Consider the following 9,943-nt stretch of genomic DNA (forward strand, 5'->3'; position numbering starts at 1 on the left):
GTGGAGGCAAAGGCAAGAAGAGGAATTTTCAGTAGATGGCTGTAACCTCATTTGAGTAGGGATGAAGATAAGGACTGAAGATGGTTCAAATAATTGTCTTTTCATTACTTACAATTATTTTTTGAAGTCTCCCTGTCCTGTTTTGTGGTTTGAAAAATATATTTATAGGAAAGGAAGAATAATTACAGAATTCTGCCAAGTGTTATAAAAGTAGTTTTTTTTCTTTTCTTTAAAGTCTGAATGAATGAATGAAGTCGTTCAGTCGTTGCGACCCCGTGGACTGTAGCCTACCAGGCTCCTCGGTCCATGGGATTTTCCAGGCAAGAATACTGGAGTGGGTTGCCATTTCCTTCTCCACGAGATCTTCCCGACCCAGGGATTGAACCCAGGTCTTCCACATTGTAGGCAGATGCTTTACCGTCTAAGCCACCAGGGAAGTCCACCAGGAAGACTTCCACCAGGAAGTCTTTAAAGTCTAACATGTTAAAATTAGGAAATAGAAGTAGGCTTTACATTTTTTTCTGGTATTCCATTTTAAATTATGTTTGAAGTCTACTTTCCAGCGCAGTTTTTAAGACAGCATTATTGAGGTATAATTGACTTACAGTAAACTGCACATATTTAAATTAAGGGTACAATCTGATCAATTTTGGTATTCATATTCTTGTGGAACCATCACAGTCCAGGTGATGCATGCCCCGTGGTAATCCCTCCCTTCTGCACCTCTTTGCCCCCACCTTTACCAATATTGATACAGTGTCTTTTCATTGTGTTCAAAATACTTGCTAATTTCCCTTTTTCTTCTTTTACCCATGGGGTTAGTTAGAAGTGTGTTAGTTTCCTAATATTTGAGAATTTTTACAGAGATTTTTATTGTTTAATTCCATCTAGTCACAGAACATATTTTGCTGGCTAGAATCCCTTTAAACCCACTGAGACTGCTTTTATGGCCCATAATATGTTCCATCTTTGTAAATTTACATTGTATGCTTGAAAAGAATGTGTGTTTTGCTGTCATCGGGTAGAGGTTCCTTAAATGTCCATCTCATCCATGTGTCTGATAGTGTGGTTGAAGGCTTTCATATCCTCTACTGATTTTCTGTCTACAGGTTCTGTCAATTATTGAGAGAGGGTTTTTGAAATTTCTGACTATAGTTGTGAATTTGTCTATTTCTCTTTTCAGTTCTATTAATTTTTGTTTCATACATTTTGAAGCTGTTAATTGGGTACATAAATGTATAAAATTATGTCCTCCTGATGAACTGACTCCATGATTATAAAATGGCATTCTTTATCTCTGTTAGTTTCCTTTGCTCAGAAATCTGTGTGTGTTATGAGACAGTAAGCTTAGGGCAGTTGTAGAGCTTACCACGTTTGTTTATTGTTAAGTTTGGATTCTTCTTTGCTGCTTGATAGCTAGTGTCTTGAAAACTGTTGTTTCATATATTTTGTATGGATTTCTTTCAGCTGTTTAGGTTATGTAAGCTACAACCTAAATTTTGAGATATTTTAAAAATTATTTGTTGTGGTTCTTAAGTTTTTCTTCATCTTTGTATCAGGACTATTTAGAGGAATATGATGAAAGGTGTGGACCTTAGCCCCTCCTATCTATAAACTCTTGGTTGTAATTTCCTGAGGCTTCCAGGTTTGAGGTTTTAATTCATCCCTTCTTAGGAATCCTAGCTTTCTAGAAAGCATTTTCAATTCTTGTTGCACATTAGATTCACCTGGGAGAAATTTTGAATAAATATCTGTGCTTCCCCAGGCTTTTAAAATCTGAATCTTGGGTGGTGGGCCTCGGATTTTGTTTTTAAAGCTTCTAAAGTAAGTCTGATGTACAACCAAGCTTAAGAACAATTCTGTTTTTAAACAAAGTGTAGCTTCGTCTCCACTTGGTTTCTCTTCTTCCAGTTATTGGCAGAGATCCTAGGAGGGTGATTGGCAGGGATCCTAGGGAGGGTGAATGGCAGGGATCCTAGGGAGGGTGATTGGCAGGGATCCTAGAGAGGGTGGGATACAAGGAGCCAGTTGCTCCTTAAACTCAGTCTGAGTAGAATGTGATGCTTCAAACAGTTTACCTATTCAACCCTCAAGTTTTGTCTCTGTAAATTGTATCTGGGCTTTTAACAAAGGTGTGTAAAGACAAAGTTATAATAAGAAACTTTTTCCAGTTATGTTTCATAATTTTCTTTTAACAAAATGCAAAATGTTAGAATATCACTATGATAAACAAAAGACAGCTATATATCAATTTAAATGGACCTCAGAGCCTAAGGACCTTATAAGAAATAAGACTTTAAAAAGGAAGAAATAAGGAATTAAAATTTTTTAAAGTATTGGGTGTTGTTAATATGATAGACTTTGTGTATAGGTTTTATGCTATGTCAGATGTATATATGACTTTAGATATTGGTAATTTGTAGTGGAAAATGTACTTCATATTGACTTAAGTGGGCCACAGTGCATTTAACTGTTTTTTAAAAATGCCATGAAGCAATAAGCAAGAGAAAATAGCACAGAGCTCTCTTACTGAGAGAGGGCTGATGTAACGTGGTCTCCATGACTCAAGATCCATTGATTTCACATTGAATCACTTTTTGGATGTGCCAAATAATGCAGTGTGTGGAGGAGTCAGTTTGGAATGCCAGCTACTTTTATGCAAGGTGATTCTTTTGTATGATTTCTTTAATGAAGAACTTGAACATCATATTTATTTTGTTTATTAGGTTTTTTTAGTTTCTGAATCTTCTAATGCTTCTAGAAAGTAATGGCGGATTTTTATGGGATTAAATGACTTTGTATAAATCTAGTTTATTTTCCCCCTCATTTATTGTAACCCCTTTTCCCTACAGCTGTGAACTTCACAGAAGTAAATGAAGAAAACAAAAATGATCTCTTCAGAGAAGTGTTTTCTTCTATTGAAACCTTGGCCTTTACCTTTGGAAATATGTAAGTAGAGGACTGTCATTTCAAGAATTTAGGGCCTGAGTGTCTCAGTGAGAGTATGTGTCACGATAATTCAGTATGTAAAGCAAAGTAAAGTATTAACCAACATAAAATATTATCACAGCTTTGAAAAAGCTATATCCTGTGTTGCTTTATTGCTGTATTTGGAGGTGTTTATGGCCATTCAGAAGCAGCATCCATTTGTGAGTGACTGCTTAGTTTATGTGGATAGAGTCTTAGGAGTTTATATCTAAGGCTCTTTTAATCTAGATGACATGTTGAATGTAAAGCTTGTAACAGAGCAATATAACGACTTGTGTTTTGTCTTTGTTTTTTTAATTTCTATTTTTTTTTTTTAAACTTCCTCTGGATAGCTTGACAAACTTCCTTATGGGAGATGTAGGCAATGATTCATTATTGCGACTGCCTGTTTCTCAGGAAAGTAAGGTAGGCCAAGTTTGTATGAAAGCAAAGACTTTAATATTTTTAGCTTCCTATTTTAATAATATCCTAATCTTAATCTCAGCATTAGTCTTTGATAGTTTTTTAATGTAGCAAGAAAATGGCCAATTTGGGGGCCAAAAATTTAGTTGTACTTTTGAAGTGACACTATCATTTTAAAAGAATGTATCTGATAATTTTATAGTGTCTTATGTAATGAATCTATATGTCATATGATCCAAAATTTTAGTCAGTAGTTCTTAGCTGTTTTTCTTTCCTGACAGTGTCACAGGTCTTAAAGACTGGTGGAAACTTAGAAAAATGATACAGAAAGTGAAGAAGGTGTTAATCTTTTCACATACCCTACAGTTTGTTTGTTACCATGAAACACCTTATTAACAAAACTGTAGGTCTTAGTTCTCCCTAAGAGCATCCTTATAAGTATGTCAGAGAATTAGAGTTCTGATTCCTAATTGCAGAAAAATGCCTATGAAATAATAGAATATTAGGAATGTATGTAGAATATTGCTTGAAAGATTTATAGTAATCGTAGTAGTAATATTTTCATTTGAGTAATATTTTTTCACCAAATTCAAGATATTTAAACAGACTGCATTAGGGACATATGTTGATCATTTCCTGTTAAGGATTTCCAGAAAGGATTGGAATTCCGATCCAAAAGGATTGCAACACATATTTGGAAATATGCCAAGTACTTGTTATTATGTCAAAATAATAGAACTACAGGTCTTTCTTAAATAATACAAAATGTGAATGACCACTTAAAGGCCGTTTGTTATATGTACTACAGTATTTAGAAAAAAAATGTGACATTCTGAAGTCATCCATTTGATGACTGAAGGAGGACAGTGTAGAAACCATATCAGAATTATGAAGAATTTCAAGATCTTTAAATATTATGCTGATATTTATGATTTTTCCTCAATTATATGTTTCAAGCTTGCTGCTAATTTAGAAAGTGTAATAAAACATTCTATTGGTGTAACAGGGGTCTAAACAATTTAAATTTTAGGTGTGAATCATATGTCTTATTCATGTGCTCCTGTTGTGGCCCATGTTGCTGTGTGTGAGCGTCTGGTTGCAGTGGCTTCTCTCACTTCGGAGCACAGGCTCTAGGGCGTGCAGGCTACAGTAGTTGTGGGACACAGGCTTATTTGCTCCACATGGCGTGTGGGATCCTCTTGGATTAGGAATCGAACGCATGTCTTCTGCATTGGCAGGTGGATTATTTACCACTGAGCCACCAAGGAAGCCCCAAACCTACATCATCTTAATCTTTAAAATAGTCTTATGAAGTGGTGTTCTTAGCCTCATTTTATGAAGGGGCAAGCAAACTTAAGTGAGTATAAATATGTAGCTCAGTGTCATATAGCTACTAAGTGATAGAGCTTGACTTCAGATGTAGGTTTTACATGATTGCTTTTGCAGTGAATAATAAGCTCTCACAATTTGATAGATAACCTTTTCCTGTACTGTCTATTAAGGTAGCCGCATGTCACATGCAGTGCATTAAATTAAAATTTTAATTCTCATTTACATTAGCCACTTTTTAATGCTATTTTTCAAAGGTAGCTAGTAGCTACCTTATTGGACAGTGCAGCTATGGAACATTTCCATCATCATAGAAAGTTCCACACTAAGCTGGACTTTGCATGATATGCTTATCATATAATAAAACGGTAAAGGATGGCTGAAAGAGAGTGTCTTTGTCTTCTGTTTAGATAGCAGTCTATTTAGATTGCTTCTATAACTTGCTGACTAATATTTTTGAGATCTTCAGAATTTAAAATTTTGAATGGATTCATTAATGCTGTTAGTAAACAAAGAGGTTATTCATTCTTGGACCTTGAGAACTGCTGTTGTAAAAAGCTATATAGTTCTTATTAAATGTTCTGGCATTTAAACAGGCTTCTCAGGCTCTTTGAGTTCTAAATGCTTGAAATTCTTTAGTAGGAATTATCTCAGAGTAACAAGTTAGAGTGAAAAAAGTTTGAAGCAAAGATCTGTTACCTTCTGCTGTAATCTTAAATTTGCTTTCTTCCTGTTTTAAAGTCTTTTGAAAGTGTTTCTGTGGAATCAGTGGACTCATCCAGTGAAAAAGGTAATGTTTGAGGTACTTAAAATTTTAGTCAGACATTTTGCAGTTACTTTTGATAAATGTTTTGGATTACTTAATCTTCTTGCTTAGTAGCCGAAAGTATTTATTTTAGACATAAGATGAATAATATGTAGTGTTACATATAAAACTTAAGGGAAAAAAATCTACTAGAGCAGATAGTGTGATGATAGAGACTGATCAACAATTATATAGGGTTTGTAACTTGATGAATAATAGAAATATGCATTGAGATTTAAAAATGTAATTTGAAATTATTTTCAACTCAAACCGTGACCCTTTGTTTCTGAATTTGTCACATTTTTTTCAACCAGTTTTCATTGAAAAACATCTTAGGATTTTAATGCTCCTTTAAAGGTTTCATGTTATGAGCTCTTATTTAATATATACTTACCTTGACATTTTTTTATTTTCAGGAAATTTTTCTCCTATAGAATTAGACAGCATGCTGTTAAAAAACACTAATTCTGTAGAACTGGCTTTGTCATATGCTAAAACATGGTCAAAATATACCAAGAACATAGTCTCATGGGTTGAAAAGAAGCTGAATTTGGGTGAGTTGCCCTTTGGGGCATCTAATTAACTCTGGAACATAAGAACTGAATTCTTTGTGATTCATTTTCTACAGACTGTAAATAATGATTCCAAATTAGTAGTGCTTTCATTGTAGTGAATAAAATCATTGTCCATTTTCTTTTCTTGAAATAGGGAAGGCTCTCCTTAAAGTAAATATACTTATTGAACATTGAACTGTGGACCAACCATTAGATATGGGGACACCATGACAGTGTACTGTCTTTGCCTTTAAAGAAGTCATACTCTAATGAACGAAAAGAAATGCAATCAGATAATATAGTTAAAGGAGATAAAAAACAACTATCAGATAAAATCTAACTATCAGATCAGAAGGCAATGGAAACATATATGAGGAACATCTTAATAGCTAATATTTTCCCAGTGTTTTACATTAACAAAGTGCTTTCACATCCCTTATCTGATTTAATCCTTACCAAAACCCTGGGAAGTAGACAAGACAAAATTCTTATTCCTGTTTAACAGAGGAAGTGAATGAGACAGGGAATTTGCCTAAGGTCAGCAGATTTGCCTAAGATCATATTAGTAACTGGCAAAATACAGAATTTACCCCAAACCTGTGCTCGTTCTGTTACATTATTTGCCTTTAATACGGGATGCCCATCAGATTCACCTAAATAGCCTTAGAAACGGATAATAAACAGGCCTAGGTCCCAGTCCCCCAGAGAGGTAAGATCTATGCAAGTGTATTTTGAAAGTTTCCCAGTTAATTTCGATGAGTACTTTCAATTAAGAATCATAGCTTCATACCATGATGCAGACTAGTATTTGTGATCACTTTTCAATTGGGGGATTACAGATAATTTTAGAGTATGGAGGAGAAAAAGTTAAGTTGAACTTACCTTCTGATGCCTTCTTTGACCTTTTCAGAATTGGAGTCCACTAGAAATATTGTTAAGTTGGCAGAGGCAACTAGAACTAACATTGGACTACAGGTAAGTGGTCAGTGAACTACTAGGGTTCTATGCCAAGCGATTACTCAGCTCCTGATAATACCATGTAAAATCAGAAAATTTTGTCCTTAATACAGGAAGAAACTTGAATGCTAAGTAACCTTTTTATTGACAAGATAAAATCTTTTTAAACTTACAAAGATATTCATTATTGAAGAAGCTAGGAAATTTACAGTTTTATATATATATATGAATATTAATTATCTTGTTAGCTACTAATTTTGCTGACTAGTTTAAGAATTACTTATAATTAATTTTCTTCAGTATTTTTTCGTATGGTCATACTTATGAATAGTCATTTTTCTGAGAAAAATTTAAACTTAAAAATTTCTCTTTTTGAAGAAAGATAATGGGGGTGGATTTAGAACTCTAGTACATTTCTATTGGAAAATTTTCTTTTCAATTTTAAATTCTAGGAGTTTATGCCACTGCAGTCTTTATTTACCAATGCCCTTCTTAATGATATAGAAAATAGTCACCTTTTACAGCAAACAATTGCAGCTCTCCAAGCCAACAAATTTGTGCAGGTAAAAATTTATATATACACTGTACTTTTTTTTTTTTTTAATATACACTATACTTTTTTTTTTTTTAAACAGCAGTGTACCTTTAGAAAACAGCTTTTTTCTCTCTCTTCTGTTTTTTTTTTGTTGTTGTTTTAAAATGCCCTTGGCAGCCTCTACTTGGGAGGAAAAATGAAATGGAAAAGCAAAGAAAAGAAATAAAAGAACTTTGGAAGCAGGAGCAAAATAAAATGGTTAGTATTATAATAGTTTCATCTGTTTGTGGACATGTAAAAATCATGAGCAGTCTATCAGCATATATACCCTGGGAAGATGCATATCTTATTCTATAGTTTATCTAAAATTCAGTAGTAACTGTCTTGCTGAATGTGCTGAAGAGATTTGTACATTAGGATTTTTCTTATTTTGTATTTAATATTAATACTCTTTTTATTCTGTGTAGCTTGAAACAGAGACTGCTCTTAAAAAGGCAAAATTGTTGTGTATGCAACGTCAAGATGAATATGAAAAAGCAAAATCTTCCATGTTTCGTGCAGAAGAAGAACATCTGAGCTCAAGTAGTGGATTAGTAAAAAATCTCAATAGGCAGCTAGAAAAGAAGCGAAGGCTGGAAGAGGAGGCTCTTCAAAAAGTAATCATCTTTTTTGTTATTTGTTACTATTGAGTTAGCAATAATCTGCTAAGGCTTCAGTTCTCAAATTCTCACCTGCATCAGGACCACCTGGAAGGCTTGTCAAAACAAACTGCTGGGCCGCGTCCTCAGTTTCTGATGTAGTAGGTCTGGAGTTGGCCCCACACAACGTGGATCGCAAACAGGTGCCCGGGACTGCTGCTGCTGTTGCTGCTCGGGATCCACTCTGAGAGCCGCTGTGCTAAGAGATTGTTGCTTATATTTTGAATTTTGGGGTTTATCTGTGAAGGAACTATCTTAGGGCAATCATTTAATATTTTCTGCTTGATTGTTCAGGAGGTTCACCATTTAGGTAACTGGGTATATATGTGTACTTATTCTAGTACCTGCTAGCAAGACTAGGCAGAAGCTTTGTGTTATTAATGTTTATGAAATATAATTGATAAATTCTGTAAGAAGATTATAGGAAATGGTAAACATAAATAGAGAAGTCTATTAATGGACATTTATTTTATAGACAATGTACTAATTGTAAATTATACGTAACTATTCATAGAAGTCAGGTGTCCTTGAATTGCTGACCAAAACAGAATATTTATCTTTAGGAATATTCTATCTAAAACATAGAATGTTTCAGAACTTTCATGCATAAACCATTTCAATCATTTAAATTGAGCTTTACTAGAATAAGTATTTATTTTAAAATACAGATTCAGTGAACCAGCATCATTTTTTTCTCTGATAACTCCTAAAGGTAGAAGAAGCAAATGAACTCTACAAAGTGTGCGTGACAAATGTTGAAGAAAGACGAAATGATCTAGAAAATACCAAAAGAGAAATTTTAGCACAACTCCGTAAACTTGTTTTCCAGTGTGATCTTACCCTGAAAGCTGTAAGTAATTTCTTCAGTATTTTAAAGAGAAAAAAAAAAGTTTGTACATCTGTAGATATACAGACTGTATAACCTCTAGAATACTTGATGAGTTGCAATTCTTACAGGATTTAATTTCTGAGATTATAGGAAAGGTTAGAGTTTGAAACGACTCTGTTTTTAATTCTAGTATGTGATTTGAGCTTTTTTATCTATTCTCTTCTCCATGGATTGATGATTCGTTTGGTTAAAATTGAAGGGTGAGTGATTGAAATTGCCTCTAAGCCACTCTCTCTTGGCTTGACTAACAAAATGGATTTAATCCCTGAAACTTCTATCAGCGCAATGAGATCTGTTCTCCAGAATTTGAGTAAACTAAATTTTGAAATTGAACCCAATGGTTTATTTAAAGACAAGGCATTTAGGTATCTCTTTAAAATGGTTTTTATTAAAAATTTATGTACAAAATACAGTCAACTTTCCATATTCATGGGTTCTATATTAGTGGATTCAACCAACTGTGGATTGAGAGTATTCAGGGAAAAAAAGATTTCCAGAAACTTGCAAAAAAGCAAAACTTGAATGTGTCGGCATTGGTAACTATTTACATAGCATTTAATTGTACTTAATAGCTGTTTACATAGCATTAGGTATTATAAATAATCTAGAGATGATTTAAAGTCTCTAGAAGGTTATGCCTAATTTACATGCAAATATAATGCCATTTTATATTTGTATCCACACCACTCCCTGGTATCCATGAGTGGTCCTGGAAACAATTCTCTTAGATACTGAGGGATGACTGTACTTCTTTTTGGTGTATGTTTCACAAGTTTTAAAGCATAA

At 33.8% G+C, this 9,943-nt stretch overlaps 1 protein-coding gene across 5 annotated transcripts in view; it reads left to right on the forward strand.

Annotated features, from left to right (window-relative positions):
• The window catches only part of LOC122436499 (rho GTPase-activating protein 29-like), a 45,823-nt gene extending 36,632 nt beyond the window's left edge, over nucleotides 1-9,191 (forward strand). For all 5 annotated transcript variants that reach the window (XM_043460277.1, XM_043460280.1, XM_043460275.1 and 2 more), the window contains 9 exons: nucleotides 2,853-2,949; nucleotides 3,321-3,393; nucleotides 5,461-5,509; nucleotides 5,941-6,078; nucleotides 6,989-7,053; nucleotides 7,488-7,598; nucleotides 7,748-7,828; nucleotides 8,038-8,226; nucleotides 8,981-9,191. In XM_043460277.1, the coding sequence (XP_043316212.1) occupies nucleotides 2,853-2,949; nucleotides 3,321-3,393; nucleotides 5,461-5,509; nucleotides 5,941-6,078; nucleotides 6,989-7,053; nucleotides 7,488-7,598; nucleotides 7,748-7,828; nucleotides 8,038-8,226; nucleotides 8,981-9,190 (1,013 nt within the window). In that variant the 3' untranslated portion in view covers nucleotide 9,191. The remainder of the gene's footprint in view (nucleotides 1-2,852; nucleotides 2,950-3,320; nucleotides 3,394-5,460; nucleotides 5,510-5,940; nucleotides 6,079-6,988; nucleotides 7,054-7,487; nucleotides 7,599-7,747; nucleotides 7,829-8,037; nucleotides 8,227-8,980) is intronic.
• Nucleotides 9,192-9,943: the final 752 nt, after the last annotated feature.

The sequence above is a fragment of the Cervus canadensis genome, unplaced genomic scaffold (genome assembly GCF_019320065.1).
Source record: "Cervus canadensis isolate Bull #8, Minnesota unplaced genomic scaffold, ASM1932006v1 Scaffold_018, whole genome shotgun sequence".
NCBI lineage: Eukaryota > Metazoa > Chordata > Mammalia > Artiodactyla > Cervidae > Cervus > Cervus canadensis.